At 41.6% G+C, this 22340-nt stretch overlaps 1 protein-coding gene across 2 annotated transcripts in view; it reads left to right on the plus strand.

The window, feature by feature from the left end:
* PRIMA1 (proline rich membrane anchor 1) overlaps positions 1-22340 on the plus strand; it is a 49910-nt gene that overhangs the window by 21762 nt on the left and 5808 nt on the right. The window contains exons 3-4 of one of the 2 annotated variants that reach the window (XM_039712870.1): positions 6328-6457; positions 20746-20900. In XM_039712870.1, the coding sequence (XP_039568804.1) occupies positions 6328-6457; positions 20746-20761 (146 nt within the window). In that variant the 3' untranslated portion in view covers positions 20762-20900. Of the gene's footprint in view, positions 1-6327; positions 6458-20745; positions 20901-22340 lie in introns of those variants that run through there. The other variant, XM_039712869.1, reaches the window with a different exon arrangement.

Consider the following 22340-nt stretch of genomic DNA (forward strand, 5'->3'; position numbering starts at 1 on the left):
CCATCCTCCCAGGAAATTTTCCACTTAAATCCAATAGTGTGGAAGGGAACACATACTTTGCCTGTTCTCACAATGTATTTTAGAATAACAGCTGAAGATCTATATTTGTATCAAGTCTAGCAGCACCACAAACTCCACTAGCAGGCTCTTTTAAAGGATTTGTTTTTTCCCTTGCTGGCTGCCTCTGAGTGTGAGCAGCCCTGGGTACACACAGCACGTTCCTACTGCATGCACTATCCAAACACATCTGTAGCAGTCCCTACGTGATGGAATACAGCAAACTGAGGGGATGCTTCAGCTGACACTGACTCACAGCTCTCTCCCCAAGGCCCTGGGTTAGGTAACCAGTCTTGTCCCCAGAGAGCCCTCAGCCTCCAGGGCTCTGGAGACACTGATGCTGACCTTCAGCTACATTTCTCTTCTGAGCATCATCAAGCAGATGCTGGGACAAGGTCCTCAGCTGGCACCAGTCTCACAGCTGGGTGGACTTCTGCTAGTTTACATCACTTGAGCCCTTGGGCCTTTTTTATTAGCTGCCTAAGGCTTCATCCTATCATTCAATGAAATTAATCAGCATTAAATTAATCAGCACTCACTTTAGGGTGAATCTACACTGCTGGGGGGAGTGAAGGGCCTTATGCAAAAGTAGACAAGAGGCCTCAGGCTCAGGACTGAAATCAGCTTTCTCAAAAAAGATATGAGCATGTGATGGCTCTCCTTGTTTCTTGTGCATTACACAGTGCAATACCTAGAGTAAATATCTGAGCCTTGGTGTTTGTGTAACTTCCTCTGCAGGATTTTTCCTTACAGAACCCAAATTATTTCATATTAATCAGGGGATTAATTGAACTCTATTCCACAGGATCTTGGATGAGATACCTTTATGGGAAGAGACTCAAACTGTAACACATTCAAAATCCTTCTCCACATTTAACTGGGAGTTCAGATTGGACACTGAAGTGTCCTGGGAGGTTTTTTTTCATACACCTTGACATTTGTAATAACATTTAAACTTCTCCATGTTTTCTGGCCTTGTCCCTGCATCCCAGTATGATAATAGCTGCAGGAACTACTGTCTTCTCTGTCTTGCAAATAGGACATCAACATACAGTTTAAGTGAATATCAAAATAATAAATAAGAGTGAAGATGAGACCCTGTTTTAGCCGGAAGATTAACAGGTCTCTACAATATGTGACATACATAGAGATTGCTGAAAACACACTGCCTGCATCTTCCTTTTAATTTCCAACCAAGACTGATAAAACACTTGAGGCCCTTGGAATATGAGCCTGCCTTCAAAACAAAATCCTATCCTGCTTCCTAGCATGCTAATTAAAAGTGCATGGCTGATTCAGGCAGCCTTACAATAGCAAGAGAAATGCTGCAGGCATGGAGATGGCAGGGTTTAGCCTGTTGTGAGTATACAATATTAAAAACAGGCAGATGTCTCATAAGGATGATTACGACAGCACTCTTGACCTTTCTGTAAGAATAGGAGTAAGAGCAAAAGAAAAACAATAATCAGTTTTGATTTATCTTGAAAGTGCTCTTCCTTTTTTTGGGCATGAAGTTGCTGTTGTAGAGAGGTGATGGGGGTCACTGTCACCCTTCCCCATCACATCAGTGGACACTCACCAGCTGCTTGGGTCTCAGTCTGTGAGTGAATTGACAGACTCCACTGGAGACACCTCCCCGGGATTACATGTGGGAGCATGGGCCACTGCCTCCTTTAGCTATTTTCCAGCTCATCCCTGTCTTTGGTTTTGGCTTGGTTTGGGTTTTTTGCTTTGTTTTGCTTTATTCTGTTTTGTTTTTCATTGCTTTGCAGAGCTGGCTGCTGGGGATTGGCAGTGGGAAGGGATGCCCTGGTGCAGGCTCCTTGCCTCAGCATCACTGCCAAGAGCAGCTCAGGGGCACCAGCTCAGCGTGGCCCCCCTCAGAGAGCCCTTTCTGCCTCCTGACAGCCTTGGTTGTGTTACTTGTTAATGTCCCAGCATGCCCATGCAAAGAGCAATTAGCCTAAAACCCATATGGTAATGGAAAGTAATAACACTAATCAAAATAAATTATGGGAGCATTAGATTTTGAAATTATGAGCTTTATAAACTACAGCCATGACCACTAAAGATAACCTGATGGTGTGTCCAAGGATTCAAAGTCCTGTTTCTAGATTCCGTCTCAGGCAGTATATGTATTGCTTTTACAACATACACAAAACTGTTTAATGCTTAACCCGGAAGATTTAAACAGCTTCATCACAGTTTTTTGTTGGAAGCTCAGAGCAATTTTGAGAATGACCACTGAGGTCTGATCAAAAAATATCAGAGAATTTATTGGGAATTTTATGGAAACATTATTTCCAGTGATAGAACCTTTATTTTTGTGCCTAGACATTGAGGGAAACTCTCAATAGCTGAGCTAATCTCTTCTGGTATGCACATTTCTGGCTAGAGCCAGCTGTGTACAGATACCTTCTAACATTAGAGTCACAGCTGTGTCTTTATGCTGAGTCTTCAAAACAAATTTAGTCAAAAAAGCAGATGTAAGATTTTTTTGTGATATTGAACAGTTTGATCTGAAAGCACTTTTTGGTTAATTTGTTTTTAATAAGTTGGATCCATCTACCCACTACAGGGCTGAAATGGGTTTATTTGCTCATTGTATTTATTTAAGCCTGGTGCCATTGGGAATAGGAGAAGGTGATAGACCTCTAAAAGTAAACCTAACCAACATTTGTACTTCATAAATTTTAAAGCCAAGAGATAAAAGGCATTGTACTCATGTGGACTTTCCAGAGCCAGAGCATTTTCTTTACTTATTCAAGTCTTATACTGAGTCCAATCTCTTTAGCTGAATTTAGACCTCTTAAAGTAAAAATAAAAAGGCTACCTTAAACTAAGTTTTTTGTTTAAATACTCAGCCAGAAATGATAGACTATGGTAAGGACTAATTATCCTTAATGATTATAATTACCCTATTTCTAATCTAAATATGTTTGTCTCCATTTGTGGTTGAATGCATTCCCCAGTCATTTGCAAACTGTATCAGTTTCATCACCCTATTTTGGGGGCTGAAGAGGGAGGTCACTGTTAAAAACCACATTCTTCCAGCAATGACTTTCCATTTATAGTTAGATTTTGAGACATACCAGCTCTCTGGCTTTTAACTCAATTTATGTGTGCCACACTTACTCTGTGTAGCTTTATAGTTTCATAACCCCAGCATCACACAGAATCCTCTCAGCAGCCCAGTGGGAATGACAAAGGGAATGCTGGCATGCAGGGGTGTCCTCCATTCCCCAGGTACACCTCTGTGAGGGACAGCAGTCTGTGTTTCTTTGCTCAAGGGAAAGGGCACAATTTGGCTCTGAAATATACACCTTTTGGGGTTTTATAATGTGTTTGAAAGAGGTGGTACAAACAAGGAAGCAACCAGGAGAATTGCTCTCCTGAACTTCATCAAGGGTGAAGACGATGAAATAACTGGACACTGACACTGTTATGGGTTGTGTAGGACTTTTTCTGCTCAGTGTGTTTTGTAGTGATGCCAGTATCCCCCTGAGGAGCTTTTGGGACCCATGTGTGTGCTCTTCCAGGGAGTGCCTGTGAAATGCACTGCTGTCCATGCCAAGTGCCAGAGGGTGCTGCAGGTGCCCTCACCCAGGGTAATTTCTCATCATGACAGCTCATTGACGCCTGTGGGCTCAGCCCTTTTCCCCAGGTGCAGGTGATAAGCTGGGATGTGGGAGTCAAGCACAAGATGGAGAGGCTCCCCAGCCCCAGGGAAAGCTGTGAGCCCCAGCCTAAGGGAGCTGGCACATCAATGCCTCCCCAGCATCAAGAGCTCAGTGTGGGACTCACTAGGAGGCTCCTCTCTGAAGATGGGGTTCTTCCCACGCATCTTACTGGTTCTTTGGGAAGTTCCCTTCTCAGCTGACATTTCCAGCTGCACAGAGGAAGCATCCATGGTCAGGCTTAGACTTCCCATCGTTATAAGGGGAATAAATGCAGTTCTTCCTCAGAGAATAATTGTGAGGAGAAATGCATTAAAGACATAGAAATGCCAGGGTATGAGGGCTATGTGAACACATATTGAGAAAGGCAGAAAAACACATGGAACTATGAGCTTATTGAAAAGGGGGTGGACATTTCAAAGGAAAAGAAGATTAGCACTGCATTAATAAGGAGTAGAAAGATAAAGTAATTTTTAAATTTGTATGAAACCACGAGCCACTAAGGAACAGGCTTTGGTAGCTTCCAGCATGATTTCTTGTGCTTCTTTTTGATTGTCCAGTCTGGACCATGGGGAAAATAACTGAGCCAGGTGGATTAGACATCACTTCCACAGTAGCAATTCTTATTTTTCTGTCATTAATGACTGCATCTAGGAGTAATGTTTACTATTCAATCCCACATATATCTGTTTATTCTCTGTGGAAAAATACTGTGACAAACCATCAAGGACTGCATGGTGTACAGACATGTGACAAGCCTGGCTTCATATCCTGTCTCTGCCATTTGTCAGTCTCATTTATTGTGCTGAGGAGCAGCCCAGTCTCACCACCATGTTGCTTTCTGATTAGTTTGGTTGATCCTGCCTTTGAAGAAGAACAAGGGCTAGAGAAGGATAGCCTCACTTCTCCCACCTTCTGTGCTCTCATCAAATTTTACATGGCACCTGCTGATCAATGTTTTTCCTTTTACTTCACTGCTCCCTTTTGTGTTTTTCAGGACAGCAGCAGAAGGGTAGAGTTGACCTTGACACTGCCTGCTCCTTCATGCAAGCATTTTGTCATCTTTGACATGCACTCTGTTCTGGAATCTAACAACACTGAAAACTTCCAGAGAATATTAGTCATTAGCATTATCAAAACACAGTAAATAGTTCCATCACCCACTGAAAGCAGACTTCCTCAACTGACACAGTAATAAAGTAGAAATTCAGTTGCTGGGGCACTCTTGAAGTGAACATTGTCAAAGAGGAAGCTGGGAACCACTTGTTTTCAAGCTGTTGGGTTTATTACTTTAATTGCTTCTTAAAGGTCTTCACCTAGTCTTTTCCTGAGGTGCTGCTGTAGACTCCTTGGGGCGAATATTGCCAACTCCTCTATATATCTTGAAATTGGAAAAAAGAAGTTTTCTCGGGAATTGTGTCTTTCATTGTTTAATCTATTGAGTGATAATCTAAGGATATGCATATCTTTTGTATCTTTTCCTCAGAGGAGATGTCAGATCACAATAAATGATACTGGACTGATAATATATTTTAACTTGTGCAGCTATTTGTGATGTGTACTGGACATTCAGAATATCAAACAATGAGACTCATAAAAGAGCCTTTTGCTATATTTCATTCGCTCAGCTACTTAGTTGAGAATGTAGACAAAGACAGTCCCATCAACTGATTCATTATTAAATGTCACTTAAGGTGACCAAAATTCCCATGGAATTTATGTGGTTGCAGAGGCTGTGCTTAGGCTCTCTCCTCCCCCTGCAAACTGATACTGCTCTAGGCATTGGCTGTTACTCACCATCCTTCAGGAAATGTGTCCCCTCAAAGCATGGGAAAAGGAACATAGCCCTGAAGGAAAATATTTTAACTAAATGTCACCAGATACAAAATATTTATTGCTTTGAGTGGTACTTAAATAGGCAATTCTAACCCTAAATATAATAAGAAAATATAATCATAATAATAGCTTATATTTCCACAAGTTAACTTTTCTTAATGTTAACATACCTTGACAACTGGGCTTAGAATTCAAAGGTAGTGTAAAGGAAAATAAGATTGTCAACTATAATACTCTAAAATCAATTAGTAAATGTAATAGAACTCATATTCTTTTAAAACAAATCCCCCTTCCTCACTCCAAGGTTACAGTAATATTAGCTACAATACAGATTGGTAGGCACTGCTTTGGCTCCCAACTAACCTCCCCTAATGGGGTTTGAAAACGTGCTCTTATCAGCATAATATCCCTTTGTAAAATTAAATCTGATGCAGCTGGAGATGGCGAATGCAGAGGAAGAAGATGTTTCCCTCGGGTAGCAGAGCTGAGCCTTTCTCCTTTGTGCTGAGTACCAGGTTGTAGATAACACTGACACAGAGAACTTGGTCATCTTGGGACTCTGATAATAAATATTTAGTACCAATAAGAGAAATTGATGGCTTGGGGAAAAGAAAGAAATGGGTCCTAAATGTGAAATAACATCTTTGCATGTATCTGTGATCCTGGTGTAGCACTGTTGCGCAAGTAACTGAAGCATATTTGATAATACCCTGTTGATTTGGGAGAATTAATGTATTTTTCCATTCTCTTTTTACAGCTCCCAAGTCTACCTTTTGTCCTACTGAAGAGACCTGGTGGCCAGGCCTGGTTATTATCATTGCAGTATGCTGCGCCACACTAGTGTTCCTCTTTGTAGTTGTCATCATTTGCTACAAAGCCATAAAAAGGTAAGGCTCCAGAAGACTTTACTGTGCTTAGGGCAATGCAGCCCCTCAAAGGCTGACCCAAGACTTGTCTCATGATATCATGTTTAGTTTAAAGTCATCCAAAAAGCAAAATGCATCCCATAGCCAGTGTGTGTTTTCATTGGAAAGTCACTTCATGTACTGTATCCTGCATGTGTAAAGGGTGTAGCTCAATGCAGTCATGGGCAGAAGGAAGAGAAAAACTAGAAACAGGACAGAGCTACATTGTTCAGATTAATAAGAACTTGCCCAAAGTCAAGGGCAAGATTGCTGCAGGGTCCTGGTGAATGTGGAGAGCTTTGGCTTGGCCCAGTGTAGAGGTAGGAAACACTGTACTGCTTGTGTTTGAACACCACTTCTGGTAATGTTCAAAATTTACATGTGGGATGTGAGATTCTTTGCCCAGGTCCATTACTAATTTTAGCATGTCACATTAATGTAAACCCTTATAACTCAAAGTCTATGGTGCTATGTGTGGTTTTTCATTTGGAAACCATACTTCTAATTTATTCTTGCTTCAAAATTTTAATCTATAGATGAAATTCAAAGCCTTTTCTCTCTGTGAAGCCTATGTACCGCAGTGTGTAGTAGCCTTTTCAGCCCACTGTCTTTGCAATAGCTGCACTTGCCTAGGCCTCGAGTAGTTAGGCGGTATTGACTTCAGACACAGAAAAATATGAGTGAAAATAATTGCTTCACTTAAATAAAAATTTATATTTCTGCTGGAAAAGGTCAAAACTTAAACATTTCCATTTTAAGGTTCCAAATGCAAGTCCGAAGTGTTGATTTAGTGGAGAAAGTAATTTGTGGAAATTGTAGGCCAGGTGGATGAAGGTTCATTTCTCCTCTGTTGTTTATAGTATGGCTCTGACAACATCCCACAGCTGAGTGTTCGTGGGGTCACTGTTTTATACTGGGAGGGTCTTGGCTGGGAGCTATTAGCATATCCAGGAGACCCAGCCTGCAGCAGAGAATGCAGGATTCCCATCCAAAGCTCTCATGAGACTCTGCAGTGACATCTGAATTTCAACTTGGAATACATGACAGTTTTTTTCAATTTCATGTTTTCTGAGTGATAATATCTTGGAGTGATGGAAAAAAGAAAATAAATGAAAATACTTTTCATGGAAAATGTTATGTGCATGCAATGTGATTGCAAGATTTTTGTTGAGCCTCAGTGGGGATATCACAACGGTGAAGCATTGGACGTGTTTTTTGTGGTTGTTGAAAAATTTATGCAGGATTTGAAAGAGCATCAAAAAGGGAGAATTCCACCAAGAGAAAGTATCTATTTTAGTTCTTATTAAATTTACATCAGTATTTTTGCTATTCTATTTTAGCTAAAATGAATGTTTATTATTTTGGGGGAGCCGGAAACTTTCACTCTAGCAACTGCACTTCAAAACATTATCTTTGGAGGACTGAGTTTGGCATCCAATTGAATTGGTAGCACAGTGCAAAGTCTCACACTTGTAGTTGCTGGTCTACCATTGCTGCTCATTTGTATTTGTCAACCCACTGCCAAATTGTGAATGATTTGTGTCAAGGCTGCAAAATATTTGTATGAGAGCAGTAACTCTCCAGGGCAACTTGTGCCTCACGAGGAATTGCTTTTCAAATCTGCTGTGATGCTGGTAGATAGGAGCAATAGATGGGAGGAACAGAAATTCAATTAAAAGAGACAAATTTAGAGCTGCCTTGCAAAGGTTTGGGGAATTCACATACAGTCTCATGCTTCGTTTCAGTGCAAAATAATACCACTACTTGATGAAGACACCCATTATTTGTCAACAGTATGAATATCAACCTACCAGTCAGCTGCTTGAATAGGCATTAGGCTCAGAGAAGAGTGGAAATTCCTCTTAGATCTTCTTATTTTTGACATTCACACTGCTGACAAATGCTAAGCCGAAAACTGCTCAGATGTGGAATGGACAGCTATGAAAGAAAATCATATTAATTATAATTTTACAGGGTAACTAGAGCATTTCTTTTCATCAATGAGTCCTTGCTAAGACAGTTCTGCTAAAAGAATGCCCTGAAGGGCCTGGCAGCATTCCCCAGTAGTTCAGGTTTCTTGATCCACTGTAAAAGATATCTATCAATAAATGCTGGGATATAGGATCAGACACTTCACATGAAAAGCATCTCTGGCTTCAACAGAGTATTATTACATATTGTTGAGCTGAATTGGCTTTAGCCAATGTGAGAAATCCTTCACTCTGTTTTTTTTGCTGGAAGGTAGAATTGACTAGAGAAAGAGTAAGGGGATTAATCTGGGTGATGCTGAAGCCAAGAGTTCCTCCAGTGTGTTCCCAGCTTTGGGCTACATAACCATGCTCTGCCCTGTCCTTCCTCATACCTCATCCCACCAGCTCTCCTCTGCCCTCCTCCTCCTGGGCCCTCCTTCCTGCTCATCTCCTGGAACTGGGACTTCTGTCACTGCAGCACCTCTGACAAATCTGTCTCCTACCTCCACTGAAGAGTGAAGTAACAGCAGTCCTCTGGCTATAGAGTGTAACAAGGGTTAAATGCTTTAGTAGGGAAGTGCAGGCAGGGATTTATTTGCATTGAGTCTGGCTTTGTAGTATTAATCCCTCACTTTCATAAGAATCAAATTTGGAGCAAAAAGGAAAAGAAAAATCCTATTGTGCTTAAGCTGAAATCTCATTTACCGGTTTCAAAGGGCCAGACCCAGTCAAACTCTCTTATGTCTGCTTTTCTGTAGCAGGAAGAGAGGTAGTGACCTCAAGGTATCATAACTCAACTGTGTTTTCATTCAATCTATATATAAACTATGTCTTCTGGGGTAGTTTGTTTTCCCTCATAAAAGCTAAAACTTCAGTGTATCACCAACTTTAGGCACTAAAGCAATTTGTAATTAAATACAGCCTAGTGGATTGGTACTTCTTTGTATACAATAACTACCAGAACCAAGCAAGTGTGCTACTACCTCCATCTCTGCATCTACCCTGGAAATACTCAGGTTCTTCCATATGAAATGGTCATAAGAAATGCTGAAATCCATCCCAGTGATTGGAATTGGCCTCTCTGGTCCACAAGGGAATTTTCACCAAGTTGCTTCCATCAACTTTAATACTCATCAACTTTAATACTCAGTTCAACTCAAAGTTGAACTTTTGGGAAGATAACTATGGAGTGATATTTCAAAGGTGCTTCAAGCAACTTGTAAATTTCCTCTGTGTGCTGCTGGTGACTGCAGCATTGGACACTATGACTGGCACACCAGGTACAGGTGTGTGCTGCTGCAGAGGTCAAGCACCAGAGGAGACCACACCTGCTATTATGTTGTGCTGCAACATGGTTGCATAATGAAAGCATCCTCAGTTTGGCAGTGGAGGAATAACTGTTTTCTGTGGTCTTGGTGTAAGAGGGGTATTTCAACTTTTAAAAAAATATGTAGTTTTTCTTTTAAGAATCTTTTCCATAGCACATCAGAAAAAAATTAGCAATACTCAGCACCATCTGTGACATTTGTAGATTTCTAGGACAGATTCAGTGTAAGCAGTGGGACTTTCCCATACATTTCATGGATAAAAAGTGATCGCAAAACCAGTGATTTCTGTAACACATAGAAATAGTAGATTAATAACTGCTTCAAAATCTAGAATGCTTCCAAGTAATTCTGTACCATGTCTTTGTCTGTGAAAACCTGCCATTCTCACTCTTTCCCCAAAAGACTGTAATCAAGAAGTAAGAGCAGAAGGTCTAAAGACAATCTATAAACTAACACAGGGTGGAGGGGTGGAGGAAAAACAGATTATTTCAGTATTATGTGATTTTTGGGTTTGGAAAAGTGCACCATGAATGCCAGCAGTTCTAACAAACCTTGTTATTGTGTAAATCAATGCAGATTCAAACACAGTCAGTGGAATTATATTCATTTTAACCAGCTCTGAAGGTGACTGTCTCTGAAGCTTTTTTTAACATCTGCAAGTACCTGAATAATAGTAAGGCACTAAGACTAGAGGGAAGAGGGAAGTAAACACAGTAAAGAGGATTAACGAGGCTTGTTTGGTAAATAAGCAACTGAGATGGGGGAGAGCGGGACAAGCAGTGTGTAATCCTATTTCTGCAGCTCACTGGTGTGTCAGTGTCTGTGAGGGGAGTAAGATATTTACATAAAAGGGAAAAATAAATCCCTGGCTCCCTGTATAAAATTAAGATAACAGAGCCATCTGTCAAACCTCGAAGGGGAAAGCAAAGCTGAGCATCCTGGTCTTTATGACAAGTGATGTGCCAGCTATTCAACCTGTCAAGGGGTGTTTCAGATGCCTTTCAAACATGTGAAAAATATATGCTCAGTATCTCTGGAACATCCCTATAGTCTGGGATGACCCATGAGCAGGTCACTGTGCCTGGTGATGTGGCTCCTTGGTTCTGCTGGATTTCAGGTAGGATGGATCCATCTGTTCTCGGAGGTACTGCAGCGTTTGCTGCCAAAGAGCCCTCCTGCTAGATCAGCAGGGAAAGTGGGCTGATGATAGCCAAGCTTTTCATGATATACCTTTTATTCACTATTCTAACTTTGTGAAGCCACTGTTTCATATGTCTCACAGCCTGAGAAAAATGTACCATAAATGCCTACATAGGCACTTCCTTAGGTAGGTGCTGAGTTCACCTTCAAATAATAATTAAATGGAAGAAAATATTGTACTGAAATAAGATGTCAGGTCATATTTAAACTGTCTTAAAATTCATTGCTCAGGTATTTTTAGGGTGCTTAGCATTGTGTATGATTTATGGCCCCTGTATACTGCAAAGTCTAGTTTCAGAAGCAGGAGCGAGGTTCTGAAATTTGGCTTTGTTTAGCAAGATACTTGCAAGGTGAAGACACTGAGACTTTCTTAAGGAGGCCAAGAACTGGTAGTGGGGGCTGTGGTGAGGGTGCCCCATGGTGCAGGGATTTATGTCCCACTAAAATTGCAGGTGATAGCCCTGCACTTTTTCCCCAGCCACTTTTGTATCACTCACTCCCCCAAAGAGAAAGAACTGTGTAATCCTCTACATGATCATCTCCTGTGAGCCACTAAGCATGATCTAGTCCAAAATCAGTATTAATTGCAACAAAACAGTGCTGTTTAGCCTGAGCACAGAAGACAGAATCCTAAATGTACTTAATTGTTTTGAAGAGCAATTCACAGCATGACTGGTGACAGACAGGTCAAGGTGAATTGAAATTGTTAATCTCTCCTATTCTCCCTGACACGTTAGAGGAGTTTGTACTGAAATGGTGCCTTAATTCTTTGCAGATGAAGGGAAAGACAGTAATTACTCAGAAGATAGAGTGAGATAGTCAGCGGAAAGGATAGGTTTAGAACTCCTGTTTGAGTGGGAGACACCCAAAGGGAAGAAGAGGGTCTGTGGAGGCAGATCTCTGTGCCTTTGATGCAATTCATTGATGCCAGACCAGATCAGCTCTGCAAAAGGGATCAATCTCTAAGTCATCCCTAAGAATCATATAAAGGCCCTGGGAATGTTACTGAGGGCAGCTGAGAAAAAGGCAGACTTTAATATTTTGGAAAAGTAAGGAAAAGATCTTTGCATTGTGGCCTGATTCCACTGTCTGAATGTTGATGTTTATCAACAACAGGATTAGTATCTACCACTAAACACCACTGTCCAGGTCTTCTGTCACCTCTAACCAAAGCCCAACATGCCCACATGTTGCTCACCCTCTATGCCAAATCATCTCCCAGTGGTGAATTGACTCCCATCCTGGGAATGAGGCTGCAGATGATCTACTAAGGACAATTCAAATACCTTGAGCAACCAGTCTTTCTGCAGGAGATCCCATTTTTTCATCATTGAGAAATGAGTTCATAAAATCACAGGATGATAGATGTTGGCAGGGACAGCTTGAAAGCATCTGATCCAAACTTCTGCCCTAATAGAGTCAGCTAGAGCAGCTTGCTTACGTCTGTGTCCTGCTGGGTTTTGAATATCTCCATGGATGGAGAGGTTTTGTTGGTTTTCTTGTGTTCTTTCAAATTTATCACTATTTACTAAATGAAATGTAGCCTTGCTTGATGAAAACTGAGTGCTAATACAAGGAAAATCAATTGTTCTGCCAAACAGTATTGAAGTCTGGATGTTGGTTGTGCAACAATTTTGAGGGTAGTATTTATGAGACAAGCTGTTGAAGAATTTTACAGCTTGACCCAAGCCCAGTGGAGATGCCGGAGCTCTGCTGTGTTTATTCTGCTGATTCAGTGGCATCAGTGAGGATTTCGGACAAAGGACTGGTATTGTGTGTGCCCAATGTTTTTTGGGTGCATCAAGATGGAGAAGGATTGGTGTAATTTTTTAAGCAGAACTGCGAAAGAATTGCAACTACTTGTTAGGCTCTTTTGACAGTTCAAAGGCTGATGAGTGAAGTGGATAAAATAGCCTTTTACTTGGAGAGATGGATCAGCCAAGCCACATGGGCACTGCTGTGCAGAGCAGTTTGTTTTGCTCCTGTCTGTGCAGAATGTGTTGGTTAGAAAAGCAGAAGGATCTGCTCTTCAGTGCTATCAATCAATTACATGTTTTTGTAACTGTTGTAGGGCAGGATTGCTCTGTCTCTTCTAAGTTATGCAAACTCAAAATTCTGCTAGGGAAAAAGTTTGTGGTCATAAATGGATAAAATGCTCCACTGTTTCTCATAGCCAGGAACACTGAAAGCCTCCAGGAGGCTTTAGTCTTGAGCATAAAACAAGTGGTCCAGTTGTTTCAGAGAAAAGTCTCTTATGGATTGTTATGCACTTGTTTACTCCTAATTTGTGATATATTGACAAAGCTGCCAGCAGAAGTCTGTAGAGAATTATGGTCTGTCCTGTGACAAATGAATTTTTCAGTGTGACCAGAAACAAACTTGCCATTTTTTCTGTTTTCTACAGCAGATGATGGTGCCACATCAAATGGGCAGAAGTCTACTCATACAGCCAAGTATTGTTGAGAGTTACTGCCTCAGTGCAACTCTGATAGCCATGGGTGGATTTTACACACTTGTGACAGAATATAATGCTCATGCTGTTCTAATTATATTGTTTGCAGCCTTCCTGATTTACCCCAACACAAATAGAAGAAACAAGTTAATACTAGAGCTTTGAAACATGTAGGAGAGGTGCAAGGCTCACCATGATGTTTTCAATACATTTTTTTCTAAAGACAAAGATATATTTTTTTCTTAGGCATTCATTAAATTTTTTAGCCAGTCATACTTTTTGCAAGCTGATGTGAGAGTGCTTGTGGCTGACCATGTGAGTAAAAAGCCAAAGCTGTGGTTGTATACCCAGAACAGTGTGCAGAGACATTTGAATAAACTTTCTGTCTTAATTATCTGGAGTATCTGAGCTTAGGACTGAGCTTACAAGCTGCAAGAACTCAGCAGCAGCAGCCTTCAGTCCCTGGGTCAATATGTTTATGACTCAGAGAAAATTGTACCCATGCTAGTAGGGTGGGGGTGTAGATCCATACTTCCACTCCTTATCACCCAGAAATTCCCTCTGCACAAAAACAATCCCATAGAAAGGTCCTTGCTGGCCTTATTGCCCCCGTTTGCCTTCTGCAAAGGTTTTGCAGTGCATTTTGAGTAGAAGCAGTAAAGCCTAACTTCTCCACTGGCTGAATAACTGCAGCTGCTGGTGAGTTGAGTTGGTTTTGAGGGTCCCAACTGAAAGGAGATCACATCTCACACCCCCTCACCTTGTTCTGCTGTTTGCTGCCTACAGCTGAATTGTCCAGAGGGAAAAGGCACAGACAGGGTCCCCCTCTGTGTATCTGTGACACTCATGGGGTGCACACCAATCACAGCCACACCTGAGCCCCTTGGACCTGTGCTGCCACTGCTTGAGGGGCTGCACAGTTTGATTTCTGCCACCTCTGCCCTTCCTTCTCCACAAGCCCTGTACTTAGTGCTCAGTATTTGTCGTGCTGTGGGGTTGCTAAGCAGCACACAGCTCCCTGCTCGGAGAGCCTTGCGCTGAAGGCGAGACACGCGGTGGGTCAGCGTGGGCAGAGCTGGGAGGGGAGAAGATGGTATCTGCTGGGGTGGTCCCTCTCCACAACCCCCTTGCCTTGCTCTCACTCCAGAGTCCCTTCCATCAGCAGGCACATGGCCACCCGCTCTGTGTGGCTGGGCTGGAGAACGATGCTGCTGGTTTGTCCATCTTGGAGAGCTGTTGGCTAATTAGCCGTGTCAGAGAACGTTCATGGGGATGAGCATCACAACATCTGCTCCCCAAGCTCATGCCAGGTGATGGAGTGAACAGAGGGGTCTGATGTGTGTGAAGAGCTGTATGTAAAGAGTCTGATCCCAGCTGTGTGCGAGGTAAGAGTGAGAAAATAGGGTCATTCCTCATTCCTGCCTTTGAAAGAGGCCATGAAAAGAGGACCCACGTGGAGAAATTGTGCTGCCTTTGATGTCCGCTTTTTGAGGCAGTGGCAAGAAACCTTTATGAAAAATGTTAGTACTCCCAAGCAGCTGGAACTGTAGCTTATTTGTTTCTTTCACTTGATCTGAGCCCTGAGAAGCCAGTGTGGAGACTGGCTAAACTCGAATTCTTCCTCAGAAATTGTCCCCGGTTGCAATTGTCTAAAGCTCCACAAAACCAAACTTTTGCATAGACATCAAAGTGAGCGGGACTTGCTGGTTTCTCTTTCTCTTCATGGATTTGTCCCATTGCACACCTGGAGCATGGGAAGGCTGGGACCATCCTGTGCAGTCCATGGACATTGTGTTTGCTTTCATCCTGCAAAGAGCACGGTCTGGCTGTGAAGACTCTTCACTGTGAGTGGAGAAAGCCAGAAGCAGCTGCATGAAAAATCAGTGGTCTCAGTCTGGTTGAAGGCAGAGACAGATTGCCTCAAGTGCAAAGTGCTCTAGATAGCTGCAAAGGTCACTTAATTTTATGAGTTTTAATTTTCTTCTCAGCTCCTTGCATTTATTTGTGTTGCAGACACTCTTCTTTCAAAGATATTTCTCTAACAGAAGATCTGCAGGGAATTGTTGTTCATGTCAACAGAAATTTATCATAATATTTAAATAATGTTGTGAGATTTTATTTAAATGATTCTATGAAATACCAGTAGCTTCATTCTTCATTCTTCCATCATTCAAGTTGTGCCTATGTTTGACAGTGATTAAATGGCAAGGTAGTTATCTGCATTCAGCAAAATATCTGGACACAAAGTACCATAATTTGGGGAATGGAAAAGTCCATTGCCTAAAATGCCAGTATCTACAGGCACTCGAGTAATGAGGGGCATGCTGTCCTTGAGAGAGAGCAAAAGAGCATGGAAGAACAGCCCTTGCTCATCTCCTCTCTCTGTTCCTTATTTTTTCAACCCCACATTTTTCAAGTACTGATGCCCACCCTGATCCAGAGCACAGGCATCAACAGCCATTCATTTTGCAAACATGGTAGGGAATTCCCGGGTTTTTTTTTTTCCTCTTCCACTCTCCCTTCCAATATGGACATGTTTTTGTAAGGACATCTTCTAATATTTCTCCAGTTTTCCTAGTTAGTGTTTGTTAAGCGTTTTGAAGATAGCAGGCATCGAATAGTTGTTCAGCCTGGTCCAGAAGGTCTAGAGAATTTTAAAGAACTGAGAGAGACCTAGGTTTGGGTTTCCACTGGTGTTATTGTATTACAGAGTGGCAAATACGTTTGTTGCCCTCATGCCAGCACCTGTGAGAACATGTATGTCTCAGTTTTGTGGGGGCAGATCATGCCTAATGCAGTAGAGTTACAAATAATCCCATTTTTCTGGGTGGAGCATACATTCTCCACTCCCAGGCTGGTTCTGCAGTGCTTAGCAGAGCACGGTGCACTGTGAACTGAGCTCCATGGCTGTGCCTTAGGTGCCTGCACTGCTCTGCAACTGGACAGGCCTTGGAGGAGCAGGAGTGTGCCCAGCTCATCCCCAAAGGGCTCTGCCAGTGCACAGTCCACTGCCAGGCATGGCCATGGCCATGACCATCCTCCAGACATCTTTTGGCTTTGTTCAAAGTGCCTTCATTTCATGCATTTAATGCCTTTTTTTTAAATGTATTTTTGATCTTGTTTAGTAGCTTTTTGCCAGTATGAGAAGCTGGCATTATGAGTTCATTTTTTTACATTAGTCCCATTCATTTTTCTCCTTTTAAAATCAAAACATATTGACAGTGTATTTTCCACTGAGAACACCCAATGGATAATGTCAGCTGTAATATCCCTCCAGTCAATAAAACCTTTTAAAGATCATTAGAGGGAATGCAAAGGATGGGTTATTATGTGAGGGGTCACTGAAAGTACTTTTATCAATTATGTCAGTTAATTGTCCAGCATCATAATAATAAAGCTGCTTCTCTTCCTTAAGATTGGTTTTATGTAGGAGCATAAGTCTGAAGTTAGCTTAATTGAAGACTTAGTAGGAAATGGGATTGCATCCATCACCTTTTTCTGCCGGGGCGGATCTTCTTCCTGTGTAACATCAGAACAAATCCTCCTCAAGTCCAACAAAGTCTGTGGAATTACTCTGACTTTGCACTGCTGAAAATAAATGGAGACTAAATTCCACTTCTTAAATTTCACATGTGGCTCAGCAATCTACTGTAATTACTTGCAACCTGAACAGTCCAAATCCTCCCTTTAGACATACCCAGAGTGACTGCAGCAGGCTGAGAGAGGTGCACTTCTGCAGAAAGAGATCTGCCCCCATGCTTTGCAGCCCGAGTGCAGCCCAGGGAGCCTCTTAAGTGCTGATGAATGGCTGCCCAGCAGTATGGGTTGGTTTTTTTTCCATGAGAGAAACACTCAGCAAAGGCTCAATCCATGCACAGAGAGGGGAATTTGAGTGTGAACCATCCCAAAACAGAAATCGCCCACATGCCAGCAGGGCTTAAATATACTCCAGGAGCTGGTCAGCTAAAATTGGCTGTGAGGCAGAGCCAATCTCACAGGCTTCAGAAAGCTCACGTGAACACCCAGAGGAGAAGAAGCTCTCCTTGGGAGCTGGTATCTTGGAGCTATGTCAAGCTATCCTGCAACATGATTTCCAGAGCTGTGAAAGAGACTTTCTCTTTTTGCATAATCATCCTAGCACTATATAGAGCACTTGCAGAGATCTTCTCCCCCTCTCCACACAAGAGAGACAGAAAAGATCTGAAGATCTTAAAAATTGAATGGTTATTTGCTCTTGTAAATACTATTTATCATCTGACCACTGGTTCAGTTTGGCTAAAATTGAAGCACTCAAAGGTCTCTAGGGAAAGAATGGCCTTTTCTGATTCATAAAAGACTTTTTATGTGTTTTCATAAGGGGCAAAGGGGCAATGCTGCTTGAGGAAAGAGTACTCCATCAAATGTCTAAAACTGAAAATAACCCAATATACATAGTCCTTTCAAATGCTGCAGGTAATATCATCCAAGACACCTATAACACTTTCTAATTTGGAAGAGTAAGTAAAAAAAAAATGTATTGTGATAACAAGTAATAAACACTGGGACAAGACAGTTTGTAGGTCTTTTAGATGCTGGACTATCCAAGTAACCTGAGTGGAGATGGAAATTGGGTGATACATGTAAAAGCCTTGGGAGACAAACATTGAGCTGTAGTGAGTGTATTGCCAAAAATTGTCCAGATGGAGCTGCTTTTTATTATAACTGTAAAACATTTGCTTTGTATGTGGGAGTCAGTAGAGCCAGTAACCTCTTCCTACAAGTAATGAATAGTGTACTGCCTGTTTTCTGGACAGATAGATGGTCACATATGGCCAGTAGCTAATTTAATGGAGAAAAAGTAAGGTTCCAGAGAATTTTCATCATTAGGGTTTCTTCTTTGAATTCTGTCTTTACATTGTCAAATAAAATATATCCAGTCTGATTTTTTTTCATGTGTCTCTGAAACAGTGAAAGGTAGAGGTCAGAGTGTGACACTTTCCATGATTCTGAAGATTTTCACCAGAGAAGTGTCCCTGTCCAACATGAGCCCCGTGAGTCCAAGCCATAGCACCAGGCTGGACAGCGAGGCTGGTCGTGTGTGGCTGCACACAAATTTAATGGCTGTGTCCCTGAAAGCAGCTGTTGTCAGTGCACTGAGCTCCTCTAGCAGGAGTCCTGTTCACAAACCAGTCGTAGCAAACAACTTCTCTTGTCCCACCACTTGCTCTCACGGAAAGTGATTCACCTCTGATGACTGAGGCCAGCATGAATCAAAGAGCTGTTTGGTGAACGCCCCCAGTACTGACCTGTAAACAGCCTCCATTCATGTTCTTTAAGTTCTTATAAACATTCAGATTATGCAGAGTGATGGTCTATTGAATAACATGACAAAATGTATGCTTCCATTCCTATCTGCTAAATAAGGATGTATTTGAAGTGTGACTGTAGCCCACACATCATCGTGTCTGGGCTCCAGCAGTGAAGTCTAGCCTGGAGCTCTCAGCAGAGCTGCCACAGGTACTGCTAGCATCCTAGCCCTGGAGATGAAGCTGACTGGAAATAAACTACACAGATATCTACCCTGATTCTTGGACAACTTTTTGTAACCCAGAAAGATGCCACTGCAGCTTGATCTCTGCTGGTATATAGGTATCTCAGATATTTCTGTGTATTTCTATGTCCCCTGAGGATAGACCAATCCTATGAAGCAAATGGGTGTGTTGTATGAGACCAAATTTCATCAAATTTCATTGAAAGTTATCTTTTGTGTGTTGATAGCTAATGAAATAGAGAATAATTAGATGGTTATGGTAATGGAGAACAGCTTTGAGATCACTGCACATGTAAGTGAAATAGCTCTCTGATTTGCCCTCTCCCTTCAGCCACTTTGCCCCGGAGATTAGCACTCAACTCAGCACATGCCAGCACCAGAAATGGGGCTGCAAAATGGAGATTCCCACAGAACTTTGTTCAGGAGTGAAACAGCAATCTGGAGAGAGACAAGCTCTTTACATGCTACTAAAGGCACCTTCCTGAGAGGAACTGAAAACACAAAGGGATTTTTGGCATGGGCACCCTGTACATTGGCACAGATACAATTGGGCAAAGACAGTAGGGAGCTGCCTCATAGCTTTCACCTTTAGTAAAATCTGTCAGTTGATACTGATACCCATACAGTGCAATCTTTCATGTATATACATATATAGAGAAAGATTTTTGCAGTTGGCCTTTACAATTTAGAGTTTTGTACCACTGGTGAACAAAGAGTGAAGTTTTACTTTGAACTTCTGACTAATGGTAATCCTCTCCAACAATACATACCAAAAAACCAATCTTTGCTCCTCTAACTATGCCTGAAAAGAAGAATGACTCTCTATTCCTGTTTTGGAAGAAATAGGATATGTATTTCCCCAGACAATAATCCAGGGCAGCAAATCCCCAAGTGGAGACAGGTGTCTCCTGGCAGTGCTGAGTCGGGTATGGGAACCCCAGAAGGAGGTGAATTTGAGATCCTGTCATGTCTCTGCTGCCAGCCCAAGGTCACCCCTTCCTGGCTTAATTGGATTTCCTTGGAACTCAGCCTTCCCAGATGCAGGACTGGATGCACTGGCACTCACAGTGATATTGCTATGGAGGTAGTTAGTTAGAAATGGGCTTGCAACACTCAGATTGTCTTATGATATCAGGTTTTATTCTAAACTCCCATCCCTTTCAAGCATGAAGCACCTGGAAGTTTATGAAATGTGAATTACATTGGAAGTTTTAAACTCTCTTGCAGCTTACTGTTCTGGACAAAACTTCTGTTCCCACATCAAAGTGATTTTATTCTTCTCAAAGCTTTATTAAGCCTATAATGAGCTGTGATAAAGTCATGATTAAATTAATAGTCTGCTCTGGTTTTACTTGATTTTGTCTGAGTAGTCACAAACAGAGGTTTTCTGAAGTGTGTACAAATGGGACATGAGGTGAAGCCCTCTCTAGTACTCTATCACATAATTGCCTTTCAAACAGTATGTCTGTGCCAAATTACACAGTAGCCAAAGCTGGCAAGGAGGGTTTTGTCAAATATACAAACTAAGTTTTGTAACTAGACATGATAAAGGGCCAAAAACTATGTTTCCTCTAACAAATTTTCTGAATGTACAACATAAAAATTGTGTTTGGATATGCATTGACTTTTATCCAGGACTCTGCAGAGGATTGATACAAGCCAATATGACAAGCCAGTATGAAGTTCTTTGATAAATAAGATATATAATGTGATCAGAACCTCATCTGAAATTTTAGCTTGATGTGTGAAATACACTGTTAAACAGCTGTTCGATGCTTTCTTGATTTTAGGACTCGCACAAGTTAATGCATGCATGGTGGAGAGGTCATTGTGGACTCTGAGGCATCATTTCAGGCGTGTGCTAAGCTGTACACAGTTGCATGGCCAGAGTTTCATTCACTGATGTTTGGCATGAAGACCCAATTTGTTTGCTAAACAATGTATAGCAAATTATACTGTAAAACAATGCAAACCACTTATTAGTGAAAAGCCTCTTTCGCCTGCCACCAAGTGAGTATGTCACAGATATGACTAGTTCCCTACTCATTTCCTCACTAATTTGAAACATCCCTTTAACCAATCAAGAGCAACCCTGGAATGGAAATGCATAAATGCATGTCCATACTTATCATCTGAAAGGGGGCTTGGAGTATTACACTTTGGAAGATCATGCACAGTTTGGCATATTAGGTAGAAAATAGGATAAAAGGGTTCTCCTTGGTGTGCAAGAAACTTTGCATGCTTGGATCACAAGAGTGAACAAAAATTAGAGTAAAAAGGGTTAAGTGGCACAGAGCTAGTGGCACACAGAGAGCCAATGCCCTAATGCTAGAGGGTCCTTCAAAAATCACAACAAGCCAAAATGTCTTTGTATATCTAAATACATGGGTCAATTTAATCACAGTGACAAGTGCATACCACTCTGCCAAGCCTGTGATTTAAATGGTGTAACTGGGGCAAGTCTGACCCCAAATCCCTGCCTGTTGTTCATTTGAAAAAAAAAATGAGAGAAGGAATTAAACAGTCTCCAAGCCTGAACTTTTGCATCTAACAATGGTCTTTTCATTGAGACTCAGGAAAATAAGTGCTCTGTTTTGCTAGCACTAACCCTGAGCAATTGATAAGGCAGAAGCAGAACCTTGATAAAATCTCCATTCCCCTATCTGCAGGCTCTGAAAAAATACTCTTCCATTGCATGCAAGTGCCAGTGGTGTGATATCCCTGGCAACCTGTCCAGCAGGGTCTGCAGAGAGATCTCACCATCAGAGGAGAGCCTCCAATCCACCCAGGTCTGTGCTGGGACACCAGCCTGGGGAGGGAAAGTGCAAATTTCAGGACAACTGAAGCAGTGCGTCTTAAAATCACTACTAGAAAATGCAAAAAAAATAGATAAAAATGAGAGAAAGGCATTTTTTAACATAAAGAAAGAAGAGGAAGTCTAGACAGGGAAAGAAAATGGAACTGGAGAAGTGCAGAAACATAGGAGACCAAAAAAAGAAGGAGTAAATAGGAGAAAAACAGCAAGTAAAAGTGGCCAAAATGTTTTCATTTTTTAGCTATTGATAGGTTTGGAACTGAGAGAAAAGAAAAACAAAAGAATTTTTGAAAGCAACAGAGATGTTTTTCCTGACCTGAAAGAAAAAAAAAAAAAATCACTGCCATCAGGATCTCCATTCGTCCTGTCAGGGATGTGGCATGGTGAATGTGTGCTTTCAGTGTCACAGAAGACCCACATGACCTTGTTTCAGATGCAGACAGGCACTACATGTTGAGCACTGAAAAACAGTTTATCAAACCCCTTAGTCTCCTTAATTCTTAGTCTCCCCTTCCATTTCCTTCTCTAATAGCTGCAATCATGACTAATATTAACTCTTGCCAGGTAGAG

The sequence above is a fragment of the Passer montanus genome, unplaced genomic scaffold (assembly GCF_014805655.1).
Source record: "Passer montanus isolate IOZ18808 unplaced genomic scaffold, ASM1480565v1 scaffold27, whole genome shotgun sequence".
In the NCBI taxonomy this organism is placed as follows: domain Eukaryota; kingdom Metazoa; phylum Chordata; class Aves; order Passeriformes; family Passeridae; genus Passer; species Passer montanus.